This window comes from Megascapheus bottae, chromosome 16 (genome assembly GCF_031878675.1).
Source record: "Megascapheus bottae isolate mThoBot1 chromosome 16, mThoBot2.hap1, whole genome shotgun sequence".
Taxonomy (NCBI): domain Eukaryota; kingdom Metazoa; phylum Chordata; class Mammalia; order Rodentia; family Geomyidae; genus Megascapheus; species Megascapheus bottae.
The window spans coordinates 41,692,465-41,715,996 of NC_143524.1; the positions used below are offsets into that span (position 1 = coordinate 41,692,465).

The 23,532-nt window shown below is 38.8% G+C and overlaps 1 protein-coding gene and 1 pseudogene across 1 annotated transcript; both read right to left on the reverse strand.

Annotated features, from left to right (window-relative positions):
• Window positions 1–6,826: 6,826 nt before the first annotated feature.
• On the reverse strand, window positions 6,827–7,780 carry LOC150053352 (olfactory receptor 51J1-like). Its single transcript, XM_090349044.1, has one exon. It carries the CDS (start codon window positions 7,778–7,780, stop codon window positions 6,827–6,829), a length of 954 nt encoding a protein of 317 aa, XP_090205170.1.
• Window positions 7,781–14,611: 6,831 nt separating this feature from the next.
• On the reverse strand, window positions 14,612–21,392 carry LOC150053353 (olfactory receptor 51M1-like; annotated as a pseudogene).
• Window positions 21,393–23,532: the final 2,140 nt, after the last annotated feature.

Genomic DNA, 23,532 nt, shown 5'->3' on the forward strand with positions numbered 1-23,532 from the left:
GCAGGTACTGTGACACACACACCTGTCATCACAGCAACACGGGAAGCTGAGATTAGGAGGATAGTAGTTCTAGGCCTGCCTGAGGGAAAAAAAAAGACCAGCTCTCATTTCAGTGGAAGAAGCTCGGTGCACTGGTACTAGAGGAAGCACAAAAGAGGAGGCTTTCTGTATGCCAGTCTCACTTTCTCCAAAAGCAAGGCTCCCTTTCAAAATAACCAGTGCAAAGAAAAAAGGCTAGAAATATGGCTCAGCAACTCAGACCAACTGCCTAGAAAGCATGAAGCTCTGAGTTTGAATCCCAGTATCATTCATAACAAAACAAATAACGAGCACTTAACTTGAAGCAAAAGGAAGGGAGCATTGGAAGGCTGGGGAGTGGAAAAGCACAGGTTGTGAATGTTTATGTAGTGACTAAAGTGCACAACCTGCGGTAATTCTCATTCTCCGACAGCCATCATCATCCCTCCTTTCCTCTATTGGATGATTCATTGGGGAGTCTTACCTGGGCTTTGTCTTCTTCACCATCTGTGAATGTAATATTCTCTGACCAGCTTATAGGTCATCGTGTTATAAACCCTTGCAGATGTTTGGCCTGGAGACTGGGGAGGTTTGGCACTCCCCTTAGGAATTTTGTGCAGTCTCCTGTGCTGAATCAGTTGAAGCCTTTACTCCGCTTCTGACTGCACAGAACAAGGAAATAGGAAAATACATTGAGTACCAGTCTTTCTAGCTTAAGAAAGGTGAGTTGGAACTGCATACTTTTTTTTGTGGAATGCTTATTTGTAGCCATCTGATTTTTACCTTGGCAACTCCAGGGCAAGGTTAAAAAAAAATCAAGAGAGCTGCAGATGAAAGGAATGTTTGTATACATTCATTCCAAGAGACATTCCTCCTGCAGTGAAACGTCTGGGAATAATAAGAAAAGAGTTTTCTCCTATACACATATATATTGAGTAAATGAAATAGATGTCAAAATCAAATTAGAAAGAAAAAAAGTGTAGTTATTTGATTCATATTCTTTTACACACAAAATTGCGAATTTATGGAATGTAAACAAAAAGCTAGCCACTGGTGGTCCATATCTGTAATCTCAGCAATTTAGGAGGCTAAGATCTGAGGATTAAGGTTCAAAGTCAGACTCTAATTTCCAATTAACCACAAGAAAACGGGAAGTGATGCTGTCGCTCAAAGTGGTAGAATGCTAGCCTTGAGCAGAAAACCTTGGGGACAGTGCCCAGAGTTCAAGCTCCATTACTGCCCAAAAGAAAAAAGAAAAAAAGTAAACAATTTTAAAAATAAAGTAGAAAAAATAATATATGTATTTAAATCTATCTTTTGTGGGCATTTTTCAAATCATATCTACAGGGCCAGGAGAATACTCTAGTGGTAGTGGTAGCATGCATGAAGCCCTGGGTTCAATTTCTTGGTACCACATACTTAGAAAAAGCCACAAGTAGTGCTATGGCTCCAGTGGCAAGACTCTAGGCCTTGAGCAAAAAGTGTGCAAGGAGAGTGCCCAGCCCTGAGTTCAAGCTCTAGGACTGGCAAAAAAATAAAAAACAAAAAAACCCCCAAAACCAAAGGAAAAAAACAACAACTACAAACTACAATAGACCAAATTACCAAATTTGGTCTACAATAGACCAAATTGCCAATTACAATAGACCAAAGTACCAAAATACATTTGTATGGAAATAATAGCATGACACCCCTTTGTACGATCATTATATGCAAACAAAATTTAAAATAACACTACTTATAGCTTAACAAGTTATAATAAATAGTTTCATTTTTTTAAGTTGGTCGTGGCACTTGAACTCTGGGCTTGGTGCTGTCCCTGAGACCTTCAGCTCAAGGCTACCATCCTACCCCTTTGAACCACAGCACTACTTCTGAACACTTAAATATTTTAAAATGCATTACAGAACTGTTTCAGTTTGGAAAATAAACAGCTCAATATTGACCAATAAAGTGTCACATGATATTGACAAGAAAGACTTGGAAACTGCATGCAAAAGGAGAAATACAACTTCAAGCATTGTAATTATTTTTATTGGTTTCTATTAGTTATACAGAGGTAATATCATATCATTGCATCTCTATCTATGTGTACAATGTATTCCAGTCAAATTTTCCCCTCTATTATACTCCCTGTCTCCTCCAGCCTCAAAATGGCATCCCCCAATAGATTTCCTCCTTTCATTTTTGTAGTTTCAAAAACCATGCTCCCTGCCAGCACAACCCGCCACATAGTCCACACCCACTCTACAGAGCCTATTTCTCTCCCTATCCAATAAGTGAAATTCTTAAACTTAAAGTACAATGAAACATAGAAAGGAGTCTATTCTGCTAGTCTGTCATTTGATGTACCAAAACAGTTTTTAAAATAAGGTAGCAGAGATCATGGGCTTATACTAGTAATCCTTGATAAGCAAATTAAAAAATATAGAGATGCAAATATCCTCTGATCATATCAAAAGATGTTCACACTCATTGAAATATAAATACGACTCTGCATCTCATAGATAAATAGAACTATAATTACAAGTAGAAAGAACTGAGAAGAGACAGAAAGTAAAAGAAAGAAGCAAGGAAAGAAAGAGAGAAAAAGGAGGGAAAGAAAGAATGATGGAAATAAGGAAGAAAGGAAGGGACAGAGGGAAGACAAGTTCTCAGGGTTACACAGTGCTAAGAAATATAATCAGGAACTGAAGTTTGAGCACTGAAAAAAAATATCTGTGAGTTCTGTCTCCCTTTTTAAATGTATTTTAATTATCAGGGTGATATATTGAGGGGTTACAGTTATGTATGTAAGGTAGTGAGTACATTTTTTCTCAAACTGTGTTACCCCCTCCCACACTTTTTTCCCCACTTCTCAACCCCCCAACTCTCCCTTCCAAGTTGTGAAGTTCATTTCCAACAGATTACCTGTGAGTATCGATGTTACATAATTAAGATGACTCAACTTATTCAAGCTGAGTTATTTCACTGATTTTTAAAAGATCACATCGTATACTTCAAAATATATACATTAAAATAATGTTTAGTTAGCTTATATGAAGAAAACATCCAATAAAGATTATAATCAAAGTAAGATATGGCTTTTTTCATTATCTGAGCAAAATTTAGCAAACAAATTATTGGTTGGTAAATAAAAGAATGTAATATTTATGAAAGATAATATTGTAACCAACAAAATTATTACTTCTCACAAACATATTTTTTGGTGTTATTTGGGTTTGAACTCCAGGGCCTTGCACTTGCCAGGCAGGCATTTTTCCTCTTGAACCATACCTTCAGCACTTTTTGTGTAGATTATTTTAAATACTTATTTTTTGTACCAATACTGGGGCTTGAACCTGGAGCCTTGTGCTCCCACTTGGCTTCTTTTATTTCCCCATTCATGGCTGGCACTTCACCGCTTTTTTTTTTGCTGTTAATTGGAGGAACTCTTCTCTCGGATTTGTTTTCCTTGGGCTGGCTTGGGACTACAATCCTCAGCTCTCAGCCTCCTGAATAGCCAGAATTATAGACATGGCCACTAGCATCCAGCTAGGTTGCTGGCTATTTTTTGAAGTATGATTTTACTTTTGGGCCCAAGCAGGCCTGGACTCCTATTTGTGATTCCCTGATTGGAAGGGGAGCGAGGGATGCACCACCATACCTAGACCTTGATCAGTATGGAGTCTCACAAACTTCATTTACCCAAACTGACCTCAAATCAAGACTTTGCAATCTGCACCTTTAGAGAAGTAGAGATATAGGTTGCTACCACCATGCAAAAATATTTTAACTCAACAGTCTATCTGTAATTTTAATGTATGAGTGTGCTAATACCTTTGAAACATATTCATAATACTTTTTCCCCACAAAAATGTTTATAGGATTATAAAAATGGAAATACATTAGATATCCATAAATTAGACACTGATAAATTTTGGTAATGTACCATGTGCTAAAATTCACAAGATGAAATATGTAGACTTAAAAAATAAATGCTAATGCTTTTTGCAAAGTGATTATTAGTAGTCTAACAGATGTACACTTAAGGAATAGAGACAGGGCACAATTTTTTTTTGCCAGTCCTGGGGCTTGAACACAGGGCCTGAGCGCTACCCTTGGGCTGTCTCAAGGCTAGAACTCTACCACTTGAACCACGGCACCATTTCCATTTTTTCTATATATGTGGTACTGAGGAATCAAACCCGGGTCCTCATGCATGCTAGGCAAGCGCTCTACCACTAGGCCCAGCCACAGCACACAATTTTAATGAAAAGCATACATGTGCATAATTTGTTACTTACACATAAATGTTTTTCTAATAAGAAATATAGAAAGCTAAAATGCCTTTTTATTTTCAGGTAGAGAAGAAATCAAGGTGATTGAAATACAATTAAAGTGAATACTTTCAATATACATACGCTCAGTTTTTTTTTTAAATTGAATTACATGAATGTGTAATCTTTCCAACATTTTCTTTAAACATCTATATACAGCTGGGCACCTGTGGCTCATATCTGTAACCCACCTACTCAGGAGGCCAAGATCCGAGGATAACAGTTCAAAAGACAGGCATGGCAAGAAAGTCTGTGATCTCCAATTAACCACCAAAATGCTGAAAGCAGAGCTGTGACTCAAGTGGTAGAGCACTTAGCCTTGAGCATAAAATCTCATGGACATTCAGTTCAAACTTAAGGACTGGTGTACAAAAGAATGTGTGTACAAAGTTAATCAAACTATATTTACATTAGTGTCAATGCTTTCACCATCCTTAAATATAGGTGCAATCATATGTAGGAAGTCTTAAGTTTGCCATGCAATCTTAGAGAAGACAATGGAAGTCAACTGTAGTTTTTCATCCTGTCCTAAGCTGTTTGCTGGTTCCCATCATCTTTCTAGTTGTTAAATAGCCCTCCAGATTCTCTAAGATGCCCCCTTCTCCCCTGAGGGCATAACCACTCTCTTGTTTCTCTGGATATCTATGGGATAAGCCTTCTTCATGTTTACTTGGTTGGCAACTTTAACTCAATATCCTCTGTGGGGTTCCACTGGCCATCAGTTGGCTGTGATCTAGGTAGTATTTATAGGCAGCTGTATATTCCCAAGTCAGAATCTATAGAAACTTCATCCATGGAAAGTTGGAGGTAGTCATAGAAGTGACCTTCAGTTAGTGTCACATTTATAAGCAAAATGCATGCCATATGTAAAATTCATATTGAAATGATTTGTTTACTTATATACAATATGCTTAAAATTCATTCTAAACCTAACTCTGGGAATTACAGAGTAGAGAAGAGATGAGGAATTTAAGGGAAAATGAATTTTACGTACCACAAGTGAAAGACACTTGGTCTCTTTTGCCACTGCTTTAACTTCAGGGTATAGAATTGTGTCTCCCATAGAACATGCTCTGTAAATATGACTTGACTGATGAGCTTTGGTTCTCACTCAGTTAGACTATACTAGGGTTGAGGAGTTCATACTCTTGTGACTGGCCAGCTAAATTCCAGTACTAACTCTTGGATATAAAGATTTGAATACCTAATTATTAGTTTTAACTGAAGAAAAAATAATTACATTAAAATTGCCTTAGAAACTTAGGCTCAATGGTTTCCCTCATTCATCATAATCAGTAGAAACCTTGGGCTCTACTAGCAGAGATCTGCAATAGAGCAAAATCTTGATACATAAGGCCATATAGTATGAAGCTAATTGAAAGGACCTCCAGGATATTGAAACAAAAGCCATATAACGAATGATTGTTGTCCTTAATGTACTATGTTGTCTCTCATCTCCTTTGCTGTCCCTTGGGTATCTCATATTGTTACAGTATCTCACTTTGTTATCTGATATATTGAATTTATTTGTATTTGGTTATTTGAAATTTGATAGGGAAGGGGGGAAAACCAAGATGGGGGGGTGGGGGGGGAGGGTAATGGGTACCAAGACATGTGAAAGGGTATCAATGTATGTGAATTAATGCACCTTCTATCTGGCAAATATCATGTAACTCTTTTATTAATTACAATAAAAATATTAAATTAAAAAAAATAAAATTGCCTTAGATTTGCTGTGAGAAATAACAAAAGTTAAGAAGTGCTTAGCATACCCTTGTCCCCCTAAAAATCTTAATTTTGTTCCCTGAAAATACACTTGCAAACTGTTCATATTATTTTATATATCTTAAAAGGAATGTCTGACCACAAGGGAATGATGTTTATCTATGAAAAGGATGTTTGTTTCTTTGGTAGTTTTTGCATATGAGTGAGAAAACTTGAGAATTTTGCATAATTAACATCAGCTCTCACTTTAGAGACTTACAGGTTTGGGCCTCAGTGAAGTTTAGTGGAAACCTCATCAGATTCTGCATGGGAAAACTCCTTTGAGAGAGTTGGAGATCAAGGACTAGTTCGCCTGCTACAAAATTCAGGGACCAATAACTCTTTCCTATTACAAAGATTACAAAGATTCATTGATTTCTATCAATAAATTTTTTTGGAGACCCTCTAACTTAGCTTGTATTTTCCTATGAGGAAATGCTGTGCTTTCAAAAACAGTCTTTTTTGCAATCTTGTTCTAGACCTGCAAGTTAATACGTTCAGGTGTTACATTCATGTAATATACATGCATGTGCTTCATTCTATGTATTTTTGATACATAATCCATACCTCTTTACATTTTCATGATAGTTCACTACTAGATGATTAGGAAACCTATTTTATGCCAGCCCCATTTATATAACCTGTAAGTTGAGAACCCTGCAGTTAGAAAAAACAAAGAAAAAAAAAAACCTTCATGTTGTTGTTTGTTTACTCTGACCATGTAACTAAACTCTGGCTCTCCTCTCTGATAGCATTCGGACAAAGCCACGGCGAATCTCCTTGGTTTTAATGCTGTAGACGATGGGGTTAATGACAGGTGGGAAGAAGAGGTAAGCATTGGCCATCAGGACTTGCAGCAGGGGAGACACATGACGTCCAAAACGATGCACCATAGACAATCCAATCATGGGCACGTAGTAAGCAAGCACAGCACACACATGTGAACCACATGTGTTGAGTGCTCTCTTTCGCCCTCCTCTGATGGCAATTCCCAGTACCGTGTGGAGTATAAGCCCATAGGAGACCACGATGAGCAATGAATCCAGCCCAAAAGTAGAGATCACAATGAAAAGGCCATAGATGTTGTTGATAGAAATGTCCCCACAAGGTAGATGAATAAGGTTGGGATGGAGACAATAGGAATGAGAGAGGGCATTGTGGCCGCAGAAGGGAAGTCTCCGTAAGAGCAGGGGCAAAGGGGCCATGAGGATGATGCTTTTCAGCCCGATGATAGCCCCTGTGCCAAAGATGCGAGGCAGTGTCAGGATGGTCGTGTAGCGCAGTGGGCTGTAGATGGCCACAAAGCGGTCCACAGACATGGCCAGCAACACAGCCGACTCCATGATGGAGAAAGAGTGGATACAGAACATCTGGAGAAGGCAAGCTTCAAAACCGATCTCAGAATTTCCAAAAAGGAACATGCCTAGCACAGTAGGTAGGGTAGATACAGAGACACCAACCTCAGCCACCGCCAACATGGCAAGAAAGAGGTACATGGGCTGATGCAGTGCAGCCTCTTTCCTGATGACGTGAAGAATGGCACCATTGCCAAGGAAGATGATCATGTATATCAAGCAGAAGGGGATGGATACCCAGATGTACTCTGCTTCCAGCCCTGGGATGCCGACCAAAATGAATGTTGTAGGCAAGAAGCCCAATGAGCTACTGGAGTTCTTCATAGTGAAACCTCATACCAGGGGATCAGCTCCCAGCTCAAAAGGGAGAAACCAACCAGAGAGATGGCATTCTTCTGGAGAAAGACCACAAGGCATGGAGGAAAGGGAAGAAAGCCAACTCAAATTCATGGGATCAAAAATATCATTTCTGCAAGCTGATAAATAACTTCCCATTGTAAAGAAGTGACAGTTTTCATCATAAGGAAGTTCTGGGCTGATGGAAAGTATGTCTTGAAAACTCAGTGCTCTGTGGGTCAGGGAAAGGAGAAATGGCTGCCTGGTATGGGTATTGAGTTTCCTGGCCTAGAAATTCACTGGGAAGATCAAATATATATAGGTACTTCCAGCATAAGACATGAACTGATGCTGGGAATGTGTGAACATAAATTATTGATAAATGTTCAGCATGGTACACAGACTATCTTAAAACTACCTTATGAATAAGTTTGCAAATAATCGAGGACCAAGGCAAATGCTGAAATAAGCAGCAAGAATGATGAGCCAGAGGCAAGAAGAAGGAGAATGTTCTGAATATGTAAAAGTCTACAAAGCAACTAGAAAGACTATGTGTACATGAGTGGGTGATTTAGAAAGAAGTAGAAATCCGGCTGAGTGGATTTGTATGCAGAACTTTAAAGATGCATCAAAATATAGTCATGATGACCCGTCATCTCCTAACTCAAGTGTTCTCAAAAATGTTTTACCTTCATCACTGGGGCATATTGCTGACTCAGCTACCAAACGCAGTCCACTACAGCAACAAAGCTGAGGACAGTACTGGAACGTTCTCCTGGCAAGGAAAGGAATAAACAGAGGAGAAAATAACTGGCTTTGGTTGAGCGATTATCTGGGCAAGCACAGTAATAATAGCACAATCCTAGACCGGCAAGACTGGCAGGACCTCTGAAAGTACTCATTATCTCAACACACACACACACACACACACACACACACACACACACACACACACACACACACTGCTACTACTTAGCACATACATGCACATGCTTGTTTAAATCCTCCTGATTGATATGAATTTTCTTTCCTCATTGCTGAAAGCAACTTCCCCAGCAATACTGACTCCATTGCTCCACGCGGGCTATTATTAATATTTACTCCTACCAGGAACGTTGTTCTTCTCTGCCAAACACCCTGTGGAAGTTAGGCAACATAGAACCTGAGCTCTGCTCAGAAAATCACTTTACCTTTCAACCACAGAGAACACATTTTCTCTCACAAATGTTCAAGTACAACCAATGCATTGTTAAATAACAAAATAATTAAATTAATACATAACCTACAATCAAGGTAAGTAAGGGAAGGAGTGGGTGAGGAGGTGTGGGTGAGACTGTTGATCAAGATGCACTGTATTCATAAACTGCTTTTGTGAATGGCAACTCCTTTGTACAACTACTTAAAGATTATAAAAACATAGCTGGGCACCGGTGGCTCATGTATAAGGGTAATCCTAGCTACTCAGGAGGCTGAGATCAGAGGATTGTGGTTCAAAGCCAGTTTGGGCACAAAAGTCCATGAGATTCCTATCTGCAATTAACCATCAGAAAACTGGAAGTGGTGCTGTGGCTCAAAGTGGTAAAGCACTAGCCTTGAGCTGAAGAGCTCAGGGACAGCACTCAGGTCCAGAGTTCAAGCCCCATGACTGGACCAACAATAGATAGATAAATAAATAAATATTCTGCCCCCAAAAGAAGTTCAGGATACCAAAAACTCAGGAGAAGCAAATCCTAGTTTGTTTTATTTTTCTTTTTGTGCTAATATACACTTACCATATTAGGGGTTTTCATTACATTATTTTCACACATGCACTCAGTGTACTTTGAACACGCTCATCTTCTCCCCACTTCCTTCATATCCCCCTTCCTCCATTGTAAACATTTGGTGGGTTCCATTATTCTGATTCACACACACACACACACACACACACACACACACACACACACACACACACAGATGTGTCCTTTGATCCTTTTAATCATTTAAAAAATCAGTACTGCAACCTGAGGAAATGGAACTTTCCTAGGTTTAATGGATAACTTGGGAGCAGTGGGGTAAAGAAATGAACATCAGGACCACAGCGGTTTGTCAGACCGGAATAACACATGGGGAAAATGTGATCTACAAGGGTTTTGAAATCATCACTTATTTTCCACAATTTTCCTCTTTAGGAAAATTGGACAATGATAAATAACATTGATTGCCTAGATATGGGGTTACTGGGCACTTATAAATAAATATATAATAAAAGTAAGTATATAAATTCACATTTTCCTAAAGGGAGTTTAGAAATTGCTTTTATATAAAAGTTAGTTTGTAGCCATGAACAGAGTGCCATACCCATGGCTTTGGCGTTTTCTCTTTCTACTCAGTCATAGAGAACTTCCAAATTCAGAAAGAAAGAAAGAAAAGAAAAGCTGTTCTGGAAAGAAAGCTGTTCTGTCTCATACCACATAAGCAATAAATGTTATAATAAATAAAAGAGAGACAGACGCTGGTGGTTCATGTGTGTGTTCCTAGCTACTCAGGAGGCTAAAATCTGAGGATCATGGGTTGAAGCTGGCCTAGGCAGAAAAGTCCACAAGACCTTTATCTCCAATAGACACTGTGTCTCAAAGAGTCACAGGGACAGTGCCCAGCTCCAGGAATTGTGAGGGGAGGGGAGGGAGAGGGAGTTCTCAACAGATGGGGAGGTGATAAAAGATTATATATAGTCTTTATCCTAGAATTACATAACAGAGAAAAAATAAATCAGCAGAAACTCCTACACCTCTGGAACATGACAGAATTAGAGGGGAATTCTACCTGCAGTGTGGCTTTATCTACTTTGCTTTTATGAACATTCATTTCTTTATTGTTAAATGTAAGATGTTAATATGTAGCTCAGAAATTGATTCTGTGAGCTTTCAGCAACCAGTAAATGGTAGTATTCCTTGCCTCCTTCCCCCCCAACACCCCCCCCCCCGCCAATCTCTTCTTTCAGGATTTCTTCCTGAAAAAAAAAAAAGCTTACCTACAGCTTTCTACTCATACTACTCTCTCTCAACACTGTGTCACCAATATCCAATTGTGAGCAAAGTAAAAAGCCAAGAAATTCGTCCTGAAGAAAGGAGCATCTAATAAGATACAAGCATTGCAAGGGGAATCCAGAATAATACCATGGCAAAACTGCTTCTAAATAATATCTGATTTTGTTTTAAGTCTTACCACCAACCTTTGGAAATAATAGTTCCTCTCCTTCTAACACCCGGGTTCAGGAAGCTAGAGAGGTAAGTCCCGATTAGAGGAAAATCTACATGGTTTCCAACTATGGGACAGGGGTGGGCTCCTTTTGGAAGTCATGTCAGGAGTCAGAGTGATGGTCTTGAACACTCACCGCAAGAGCAAGTGGGAAGCTCACTTCAGCAAGGCCTTCTGCCCTGGCATTGCTGCTCTCTTCTTGTTGTTGGAAGCTGAACGCTCTTTTTTTTTTTTAAGATAATGAGAAGCTCTGGGATTGGAGTCAGTTTCCCAGAGGAACAATTATACCACTCTTTCTTAATGTCTGGAGACCCCTAAGGGAAATCAGCAGGGGATATAAAAATGAGTACCATAGCATTTACTTAGCATGGTAATGGGCTAACTAATACAGTTAAATGACTGAAAGTGTGTCATTTATTAAAAATACAGTAAAGAAGACAGGCACTTATGTCTGGAATCATAGCTACTGAGGAGATGACAGTTCAAACTCCATATTCAAATAATTCTGGTTAACTGGAGGAGTAGCTCAACTGATAAGAAGAAAGCCAAGAGAAAGCACAAGGTCTTGAGTTTAAACTCTAGCATGGGTACACAGATGCACTCACACATACTCTCGCATGCTCACATATACATTAGACAGACTTGCTAATATAACTAGAGAAATAATACATTCATCAACCAGGCTCACTAACTCTTTCTCTTTTCAGAGTTTATCAGGTTAAGGGAAAGCATGGAATTGGTAGGGTCCAGAGAATGTCAAGTATGCTTACTGCCAGGGGGTAATAAAGCCTGAGTTGAGTTATTAAGACAAAATTTCCAGACTGGGCTGGGTGAGGAAGAGAGAAAGGCTGATTGAGCAGAGCAGTGCTTTTCAGCATATGAAAACTGGAAAAAAACTGGTGGAAAGAGACAATTCTAGCTATCCATGTTATAAGGATTTGAATTGCCCAACCAATAAATTTTGATAGTTTATAGATAGCTAGATCATTGGGTAATTATATGACTGACCAGAAAAAAGTAAGACCACGAATAATAAAGCTATTAGAAAAAAAACACAGGAGGAAAGATCACTGATGTGGGCAAATATTCCCCTTGATTGTATCTCAAAATCACAGGTAACAAAAAATAAGCCAATGGGATTGTATTACAGTAAAAGGCTTCTGCACAACACAGGAAATAATCAACAAAGTGAAGAGAGAGTCTATGGGATGGAGAATCTAATAGAGGGATAATATTAAAAAAATATAAAGGGATCTCACACATCTTAATAGCATAGGAATAATCAGATTAAAAATTTGATAAGGGCCAGGAGTGTCGCTTGGTGGTAGAGTGCTTGCCTAGTGTACATGAAACCATGAGTTCAATTCCTTGGTACCACATACGCAGAAAGATCTGGAAGTGGTACCGTTGTTCTAATGGTAGAATTCTAACCTTGAAAAGAAGCCCAAGGACGGTGCCCAGGCCCCAAGTTTAAGCCCCAGGTTTGGCAAATAAAATGGACAGAAGGACCAAATAGGTGCCCCATATAGAAGTTATGCAATTGACCAACAAATATATGAAAAATGCTCATCAAGGAAACACAAATGAAAGGCACAATGAGCCAGTATAGAATGATGATTATGCAAAAGATGAAAGATAGCATGTTAGACAGTATATGGACAGAGGGAACTCATTACAGTTGGTGGGAATGTAAATTAGTATAGCCATTATGAAAAACAATATGGCATCTGTTAAGAAATTAAAAATAGAGCTAATGAATCCATGTAGTTGTGTGGACCAGTAAGATTCTAAAGGAGGAATTCTGTGGTTGCAGGAAGTATACTCTGAGCTCAGACATACATTCAAACAGTAACTCCATTTTCTATTATCTCTTTTATGACACATGGTATTGGCTATTCTCAGTTTCTTCATCTGAGAAGTTGCACCAATTTTCCTTTTATGAGAGAACCATTAACATACAATTGTAAGTGACATATAGTTACAGTCACCTACTCAAGAGACAGCTAATTATTTTCAGTTTACATTCTTTTTTGAATTTCTTCATAATATTCATTCTTCTAATGTGGACAATCAGGCGTTCAGCTTTCACTTTTAGAAACTATGTTTCTCAGAAATCTCTTTGAAAAAATTGTTAACATTAAAAAGAACAAAAAAATCGTGTAGCTACGTCGTAGAGTTAGTAACTACTGTCTTTTAATTCTGATAAAGATCTTCAAGTAGATCTCTGTGGATTATATTAATCTAGATAATAAATTGTCATTCCACTTCCTTAGCAATGTTTATATTATCAGACATTTTCTTTTTTTCTAACTTATTCATGAAGTACGGTATTACTATGTCACTTATTTTGTGTTTTCATTATGTTTAGTGAAAATGAATGGAAGCATGCCAGTCTCTTTTAGGAATGGCTTGTTCTTTACTTACTCTCTTATTGAACTCTCTTTTCATGTTTCTTAGACTTATGGACATTAATCCTCAGTTGCTTATGTAGTTTTACATTAGAAATATCATTTCCCAGTCTATGGTTTATTTTGTCTCTCTTTTTGGTGCTTTCTCTTGACAGTAATTGAAAAAAATACTATCCATCTAGCAATTCATCTACCTACTTATTCTCTTATGTGATAAACATTTTTCAGTTTTAGCATTTACTCTTTTAATTAGATGTATTTATATGTACATTGTAAGATAGGGATCCAATTTTATTTACATATTTGGATGGTAAATTTATCTACTTCATTTATTAAATAATCCAAAATTTCCCAACTCTGTGGTTATTCTTTCAGGTTGCATTACCAAGTTGACAAAGCATATGCTTTTCTGAATTTGAAAAAAAATGGGTATATCCCCGAGAAAGCAACCTTAAAGGTGAGAGTAGTACAGATTCTACTTAGTCAATGGTTAGTTCATCTGCTTTCCTTAGGGGGAGAGATCTCAAAACTAAAGCTTCTACAAGTCAACACCCCCTTCAGCTTAAGTCATCTGGGAGGTGAAGGATTCAGAAATCTACAGGAAAGTAAAATCAGAGATGCAAAGAGTCAAGGGTAGGATTAAGAACTTCTACCAGAAAATAGTCAGAAGGAAGCAACTTGGAAAGAGTTGGGGGATTTTTTTTCTTTTTTATATAAACTGTGTTTGGGAACAATGCAGGAATTCAGATGTATCAGTGTGAGCTCAGGAAGCGGGGGGCTACCCAGCAAAAAGAAGAGATGAAAAGGGCCTTCACCAGGACTTTGTTAGTGTCTAGGTTAGTGTCTTTGATTTGTTGTTCCATTTTGATTTTTAGTTAGCTTCATTTCAGTTTTAGTGTTTGTGAATTGATGATGATCCTTCATAAAGTCTTCTTCTGCCTAGCTTTTGATATTGGCAAAGCAACCAGATGGCAAATGTGGAAAGAAATTCTATAAAGTGAGGGGAAAATAGTCATGGTCATAACCTAAGAAAGAAATTCACCCATCATTTATTCAGAGTTGAGGACAGTCTGTGGTTACTGTAAGGTGGGTGGATAGGTACATGATGCAATAGATTTTTTTTTTTTGGCATGTAGATCAAGAACTTGAGAATGGATGCTTATTGAATGATTCAGCCCCAGGACTCACAATTGACTTTTTTAAGACCTAGGAGCTTGAGGAGGGCCCGGTGGATCTCTTTAGTCTTAATACTATCTATGATTGGGTTAAGCACAGGAGGCAGGCAAAGGTAGATGTGGGCCAACAGGATGTGCACAGCAGATGGGGCCTGCTTCCTGAAGCCATGTACCAGGGAGAGCCCGGTCATGGGCGCGAAGAACAGCAGCACAGCACACAGGTGGGAGGCACAGGTCTAGAAGGCTCATCGTGACTCACCTAGGGAGGCCAGGCTTGCCATGGTGTGCAGGATGAATCCGTAAGACAGGGCGTTGAGCAGCAAGTCCAACCTGACAGTGAACACCCCCAGGCTCAACCTGTACAGGTTGTTGAAGGCGGTGTCTATGCAGGCCAGGTGTATCACTTCCTGGTGGAGGCAAAATGAATGGGAGAGAACCAGGCGTCCTCCAGTAGGGAAAGGCTTTCAGAAGGACAACAATAGGGATCAAGGTCACAGGTCCCCCCGGAGGATGACACACAGGCCTGTCCTCATCACTCGCCGGACCATGATAATGACAGAATACCTCAAGCGGTGACAGATGGCCACAAATCAATCAAAGGACATGACCAGGAGAACTGCCAACTCCATGAAGGAAAAGGAGTGGATCCAGAACATCTGGACTGGGCAGGCTCCGAAGTAGATGCTATGGGAGTGGAACCAAAAGATATCCAGAGTAGTAGGCAAAGTGGACAGGGATAGCCCCAGGTCAGTGAAAGCCAGCAAGGACAGAAGGTAGTACATAGGTGTGTGCAGATGAGGGTTGGTCTTGATAATAATCAGAATGAGACAGTTGCCAGAAATGGCCTCCAAGTACATGAGGAAAAACGGAATGAAAATCCAGTGTTGGATGGATTCCAAACCAGGAAAGCCAATGAGGTAGAACATGGGGCTAAAATGAGTAATGTTAGATAAGACGTTCCACTGAAGACTTAATGGCTATTGGCCTGGCATTTCGCAGAGATGGAGCTGAAAGTAAATGGATAGTTCTGAGTATGACTCACTCTTCTCTGTATCACCCTAAGCAACATTATGATCATCAACCATCTCTGGTTATTATCTACTACACTGTTATCAGTGCTATCATTCTCATTCTGTCACTGAAAATCTCTGATAACATTCCCATCACCAGGTTAGCCTCTACATTTCTGTTATTTCTGTTATGTTTTGGTCTTCTCTGTGAGGCTATCATTATTTATTAAATACAGTTCTTCCCGTCTTTGGCATTCTTCTGATCATTATTTCTCCTCAGGCCATGATTTTATTTTGTTATCATTATACTGGTAAAAATCATATTTATATCTCTAGAATGTCTCTTTTGGTTTCCAGATTCATAACCTGCAGCTTGCTGAGCATCTATATCTGTTTTATTCTAGTATTGGGACATGAACTTGGGGCCTCACATTATCACTTGGCTGGCTTACTTACTTGGCTGGCACTCTACCATGTAAGTCATACCTTCACTCCAGCATTTTGCTGGTCTGCTGGGATACAGCTTCACAGACTTTACCTCCTGGACTGTTTTGGAACCTCAGTCCTCCATTTATCAGCATCCCGAGTTGCTCGAATTATAGGGATAAGCCATTGGTGCCTGAATCCAAGTAAGCAATCTCAAAACTTCCCATGTCCTTTCATATCTCAGAAACATTCCTGTTTACTTGTGTTGATTGTCTCAGTTGTTTAAGTCAGAATTCATTTTTTTTGTTCTGTACTAGAGGTAAAACCCAGTGCTTGTACATGCCATGGAAATACTCTACCACTAAGCTATTTCCCCACCCCTAAATTAAAGTTTATGTTAGATTTCTCTATGTCACAACTCTAATGATCACTTTGTAATCAATCAACATATCCTGGGATTTCCATGTACCAAATACTTTGAGTCTATCATTCACATTATCTTTATGGTGTCACTCTAATTCTGATTACTGATATTTCCTGGATTAATTCCAGCAACTTGTGTGCTTCCCTTCTCTAATCAGTTATTACATTAATAACCAAATTTGACACAAAGTTCGAAGAGATCAAATTGATATGTAAGGCCCTGGTTTAACCTCTCAAGTCTTTAAACATTGGTATTTTCATTCTTCTTCCAGGGTAGCCTTCTCTTTCTCTTTCTCTGGCTAACTTCTAGTCACACTCCTGTCTCACAGAATATACCATATCTTTCAGAAGACTTAAAATTCTTCATGTTTAGATAGACCACCCATACTACGTGCTATAAGATCATTATAGTTCTACTCCTGTGCATTCTCCTGTAGACTTCCCATTTTGCTTCTAAAATGTGAACTCCTTGTGGACAGAATCATCTTGACTTCAACTTTCAACTTCAGCTCTAGAGTTTGCCTTTTATAGCCATTACACCATTATTGTTTCCACTGAGCTTATTTCAACAACTGTTTCTTTGATTTTATAAATACTTTTTGGGTTTTATACTATAAGACAGGACCTAGGTACTGGCTAATGTTAATAAGTAATAAATAGAATAGAGACAAAAGGTAGCAATCATATAGTATAATGCAAGGTGTTGTGCTATAAAAATTGTAGGGTACAGCTAGGAATGTGGCTTAGTGGTAGAGTGCTTGCCTAGCATGAAGCTCTGGGTTCAGTTCCTCAGTACCACATACACAGAAAAAGCCACAAGTGGCATTGTGGCTCAAGTGATAGAGTGCTAGTCTTGAGCATAAAGAGACTCAGGGATAGCATACAGAACCTGATTTGAAGCCCAGGACTGCCAAAAAATATACTGAAACTATAGGCTAGGGTATAGATATTTTGGAGTAGAACATTCTGACAAGGGACAAGAGAAAGCTCCTGGAGCAGAAAGAAAGGCAGGCAGGCAGGCAGGCAGGCAGGCAGGCAGGCAGGCAGGAAGGAAGGAAGGAAGGAAGGAAGGAAGGAAGGAAGGAAGGAAGGAAAGGAAGGAGGGAAGGAAGGAAGGAGGAAGGAAGGGAGAGGGGAAGGAGAGAGAGGGGGAGGGAAGGAGTTTGGGAGGAAGAGAAAGAGAGAGGGAAGGAAAGAAGAAAGGAGAGAAAGAAAAAAGAGAAAGACAAAGAGAAAGAAGAAAGAAAAAGGAAGGAAGGAAAAGGAGAGAGAGAGAGGGGGGGGATCATAAGTACAAGGCTCTTCCTAACTGCAGGTATGGCTGGCCCATCTCTTTGGTCTAAGGCCCATTGTAGTCACAGCTATCTGAAAAAGATGGATGCTCTGAGCCACTGCAATATTTCCAATAACTTCTTTCTACCAGAGCATAAAACTATGCTGTTAGTTCCAGTGAGTCATACATGACTCTGATACTACATAATACTTTACATAATCATGTAAATTTCTTGTAAACCATTTTATCCTTGCCTAAACAGGAGGAAACAATTTTTAAAAATGCAAATAACTGCCCCAATTCCTCATAGTAAATGGATGTCGCCGGTGTTACTTAAGCCCGTGTCTATCTCATTCCAGAGTGTGCTTCTGATGAAATACAATCTCCTGTCATATTCTGTATTTAGCCAGACCCTTTCTTCATTAGCATCTATTGACGCTTACTTCCTTTTTTCTAATCCTGTCAATATAGCTACATCATTCTTGAGTTATCCATACATAGTTTTCTGCTATATATTTTTGTATGTTTTTGGCAAATAAACTCATCAGTTTTCCCAATAAATAAATACTTAGTACAAATATTTTCTCTTACAAATTTGTCTTAACTTTCAAATAATTTTTTCATGCTTGTAAGATATCATTTAATTCTAATAAATATTAACCATACCATTGCTTTTTGATGTTACCATCTTCTAAGTAAGCTGTGTTAAGGAGAGCTTTCAATACCTCAAAGTAGTCAGTGCATATGCTACTGTTTCACCATGGCATATATATCTAAGACACTGTGCACACAAACTAATGAGTTAAATAAACTCTTCTTCCCTTTTTATTAAAGGTTTGTATGCAGCATTATTAAATCATAAAATATACATATTACAGCACATATATATCAAAGTACACAGATACATACATTTTATACTTAGAAAATATTTCTACTTATAATGACTTATTTGTACAATAGTACAAATACAAATACATGTAGGATAAATGATATACACTTTAGATATACTCATATATTGTAAAGATATTTTATAACTAAGTTATAACATATGCTATATATTATTTATACATTAGATATGTATATATTATCCATATAGATTTGTAAATTTATAGCTTTATCAGTAAGTGTGAGGATATCAAATAAAAGTAGTAATAAATTATATACATAAAATATATTATTAAGTTATATTCATACTTTTTATGTCTGTATTAGGACTTGATCTTAGAGCCTGGACACAGTTCCAAAGCTTTTGTGCTCAAGGCTAGCACTCTACCACTTGAGTCACAACTCTGCTTCTGGCTTTTTGGTGGTTAATTGGAAATAAGAGTCTCATGAACTCTTTTATCTGGTCTGGCTTCCAACTGTGATCCTTAGATCTCAGCCTTCTGAGTAGCTAGGATTACAGATGTGAGCCACCAGTACTTGGCTCACTTTTTTTTTTGCCAGTCCTGGCTTGAACTTAGGGCATGAGCACTGTCTCAAGGCTAGTATTCTACCACTTCTGCCACAGCACCACTTCCCGCTTTTTCTATGTGTGTGGTACCAAGGAATCGAATCTGGGTCTTCGTGCATGCTAGATGAGCACTCTACCACTAGGCCAAAATCTCAGCCCCTCATTTATACTTTTTTTGTGTGGGTCATGGGGGTTGAACTTGGCCTGGGCACTGCCCCTGAGCTCTTCAGTTCAAGGCTACCACCCTACTCCTGGGCCTGGGTGTTTTCCTTGAGCTCTTCAGCTCAAGGATACTGACTTAACCTTCATCCCAGCCTCATTTCCCCTTTTTTAGAGGCCAATTGGTGGTAAGAGTCTCAGGTCCTTTTATATCCGGGCTGGCTTTGAACCTTGATCCTCATATCTCAGCCTCTTGAGTAGCTAGGATTACAGGTGTGAGCCGGCCTTGCCCTGCTCATGTATACTTTTATATACATTGTTCAATATATATGATTCATAGATTGCCTATATCATCTATATCTCTATATTTAGAGATACTCTTCACATACATGTACTTGTAACTTACAATTTTAAACCCAACTTTTTTTTTCTTCAAACAAAACTATATTGATTTCTCTTAGAACATATTTGGTTATTTGAAATTGGATAGGAAAGGGGGGAAAACAAGATGAGGGTGGGGATGGGGGGGAGGGAAATAGGGACAAGACATGAGAAAGGGTATCAATGTATGTGAAGTAATGCACCTTCCATCTGGCGAATGTAATGTAACCCTTCTGCTTTTTCATGAGCACACTGGTAGTTTACAGTTTATATAATATTGTATGTTTGCAAATATGCCTCTATATGAATGTGAATGTGTTCATGTATGTGTGAGTGAGAAACAGACCAAAACACAGATAGACAGAGAGATCATATACTGAGATTTACAGAGATCCAGTTCAAATTGTGTTTTGAAAACCTTCCATCCAGAACTGTTAGGTAGCCACTGAGCTAGGCTAGACTGGTAAGAGGTTTCTCCAGAACTACAACAGCCAGGTTAACACACATTCTGTAGTTTACTGAGTTAGCCACCAGGGGGAGCATTCAGCCGCAAACTGACCTTAAATTCAAGGTAGCACCAAGGTCTCTATGCAGCACTACCTTCCTATGTTGTCTGTGATTATTACACAGCTCTAAGAAGTGCCAGCTTCCTCCTCCTCCTCTCAGAGTAATCTCCTTCTCTCTCACACACACATACCTGTAGCCATACAAACTCAACTCGCAATCCTGAAATGGATAGAATTTTCTACTTGAAAAATCTCTACATCAAAAGCAATAACCTCTTATGACACAGATATCTTTCGTCTTGTGACATTGACCAAAAGTGGCACCCCAACCCCACCAACATGAAACCCTGGCTCCAGGGACTAGAGATGTCTGATGCCGCCAATGTTTGCACCATCCGCCATGGAAAATGGATGCAAAGCCAACCCACGCTTCCTCTGATTCAAAGCCCAGGGCTCATGAGGTGTATTTTGTATGATTTTTATATGACTAACATGGGTCTTTTAGCCTGAAAAGTTTATGCTGAATTTATTTTTTTTCCTCCCCCCCCCCACCCTACCCTTCACCTCTCTTTGGCCACTTGCATCCATGTAACCACAGGCAGTCTGGACTATGGCCTGCAGGCGTGTTACTAATGGTCATGTATGACAAGCAAGTGCAGATTCTGGGTTTAAACACCAGGGAATGAAGGAGATACTTAAGGGTTTTAGGAAGCCTTGAGATGTAGCTTAACAGGCATACTGCTTTCTTTTATCTATCAACTTTCTGTTCCTCACTCTGCTGTACAGTTTCCCATTGTTTACATCAAGTCTCCAGTCCAACACTCACTGGAGTTACCTTATGATTTGCTCATCAGTCTTTTGTTCAGCTTTCATAGTTAACACCATGGAAGATCTCAATTCAAATAACATCTCATTGTATCATGTCCAGAAATCAAGATGCAAAGAACATCTGCTTTCAGAAATTCCCAAGGCCCATGTGTGCCTCTTCCTTCTTTCTTTTTTCCTCCCAGTAGCATACATTAATAGTACAAGAGGCTTCACTGTGATGATTCTACAAATGGTTATACTTTGAACAAATTCACTGCTTCTCTTGTATTCCCGTAATGCATCTTTCTCCTCCTTCAAATAGTGTTGGGCATGTTTCATCACCTAAATCTGTGTGCATGCATGTATGTATGATATATGTAAATACAAATGTATGTATGCATCGATCTACATATATATATATATAAAACATTCTTTAATTCTCTTCACTGTCAGCTTCCTCTTCCCCTCTTTTTCTTTATCTTTTCAGGCTATTGGGGATCCTCAAAGTCTCTCTTTCCACATCCTGATCTGAGATTTATCCTAGGCATCAGGAAGATGATTCATCACACAGGAGTAGAAGAGGGAAGAAGAAGAGAAAGGGAGGATAGACTTTGCTATCAACCAAGACCTGTGGATTTCCACTCTACTTGAAGTCTGTGGAATACAAGGATCATAGAAGAAGCTTCAATGACCCAGAAAGATCATTTTCCCTCCCTAACTCCTTTTAAAGAGCATGTTCTGCTAACGCCTTTATGAGCCAAGAACTTTGCTTTGTTTCATAGAATTAGCTCCATTCCCACTCTTCTATTTATCTTGGACATTTACTCACAAGTTTCCATCCCTTCTTTTCAATATAAGGAAAGACAGAATGTATGTATCAGAACATATGCATCTCTTTACCAGCTTTATTTTATGTATTGTTACCCTAATCTCTAATGTTTGTCCAATCAGAGTAGGCCTCAGGACCAAGAGGAAAGCAAAGAATTATGTCTTTTGATGTCACTTAGATCACTTTGAGTGCATTCCCAAGAGCACTAGACAGGGGAGAACTCTAACTTAAGTAGTGATTCTGCTAGATAGTAATCCGTTGTTTAGTTTGGTCTTATCTTGGAAGACGTAATCAGGCACAATAAAAGAGAACGAAGAACCAATAGACACAGAATTTGAATTTAATTAATTAGTTTAATTAAAGCATATTTCATTTAAAAGAATCTATATGATGGTGGATTCTGTAGCACAGTAGCAAGTGAGACTTACCATGTTGTTTTTACTCTTCCTAAATAACACTGTAGAAGCTATGAAAGGTGAAATAAATTTTACCTAAATACAAACACACAGTCGAAAATGGGTAAATGAAACATGAAGCCCATTGGATCTATCACACAAAAATGATTTATTATCCTGGAAACTGCCCTAAGATATGATTTAATTCTTTTTTGTTTGTTTGTCCCTTTCACAGTTCTTTATAAGTCCCAGAAGTTCCAGAACATTCTCTCATCTTGGTGACAAAGATTTGATGTAGCCAACACAGGTTACTTTGACATCAGTATGGCAGAGCCCAGAGATGAGAGGTATGTCTGCAGAGGGAAGTGAGGAATAACTCAGTGACCGTTCAGGTGATGCTAGCATTTCAGATCCAGGATTCTGTCCATCAGAATATTGCTTGATCTAATTTAAAATCTCTGACAGAACCATAAAAGTCTTCTTTCCAGGCTTAGGCAGGCCACAAAGTCAATTTTGTAAGGTATGCACATGGCTGGTAAGATGTTCTCTGGTCACCAGCATTACCCTCCTCCCTTCTCCCACAGAGATGACCAGGGGTTCCTCACCTCTGAAGAGCACTGTGCATGCCAGAATATTCCTCCAGTGTTACTCATGATGAACTTACACTCTTATTATCTTTTTGTCATTCCTGGGGCTTGAACTCAGGGCCTGAGCACTTGGGCTATCTCAAGGCTAGTGCTCTACTACCTGAGCTACAACACCACTTCTTTTTTTTTCTGTGTATCTAGTACCAAGGAATCAAACCTGGGTCTTCATGCATGCTAGTATAGGGCTCTACCACTAGGTCCACAAATTATATTTTTAATACCACTTTGCTACATAAAAATACTTTCTGTTGAGTAGTATCTGAGGGAAAACTCATTATGACAATGATAAGGAATTTTAGCTCTGATTTTAAGTCAGAATTATTATCACATAAAGATCTATCAAAATTTTAACAGAATGGATTTTCTTTTCATGGATCAATTTCTCCTAAAATCATCCTGAATTGAGAACAGGGTAAGGATCCATCTTTTTTACACAAGGTGTTTTTATAGAAACATCATCTAGCTCAATATGAGCAAGAAATTAGATGCATGTACAGAGATAAAAATGTTTTCTTGTGCACATGAAACCTCAGGAAAATGACGGGCACTAACTCAAATATTGAGAGCTTAACAAACAGTATGAGTTATCTAGGAAAATGAATTCACGT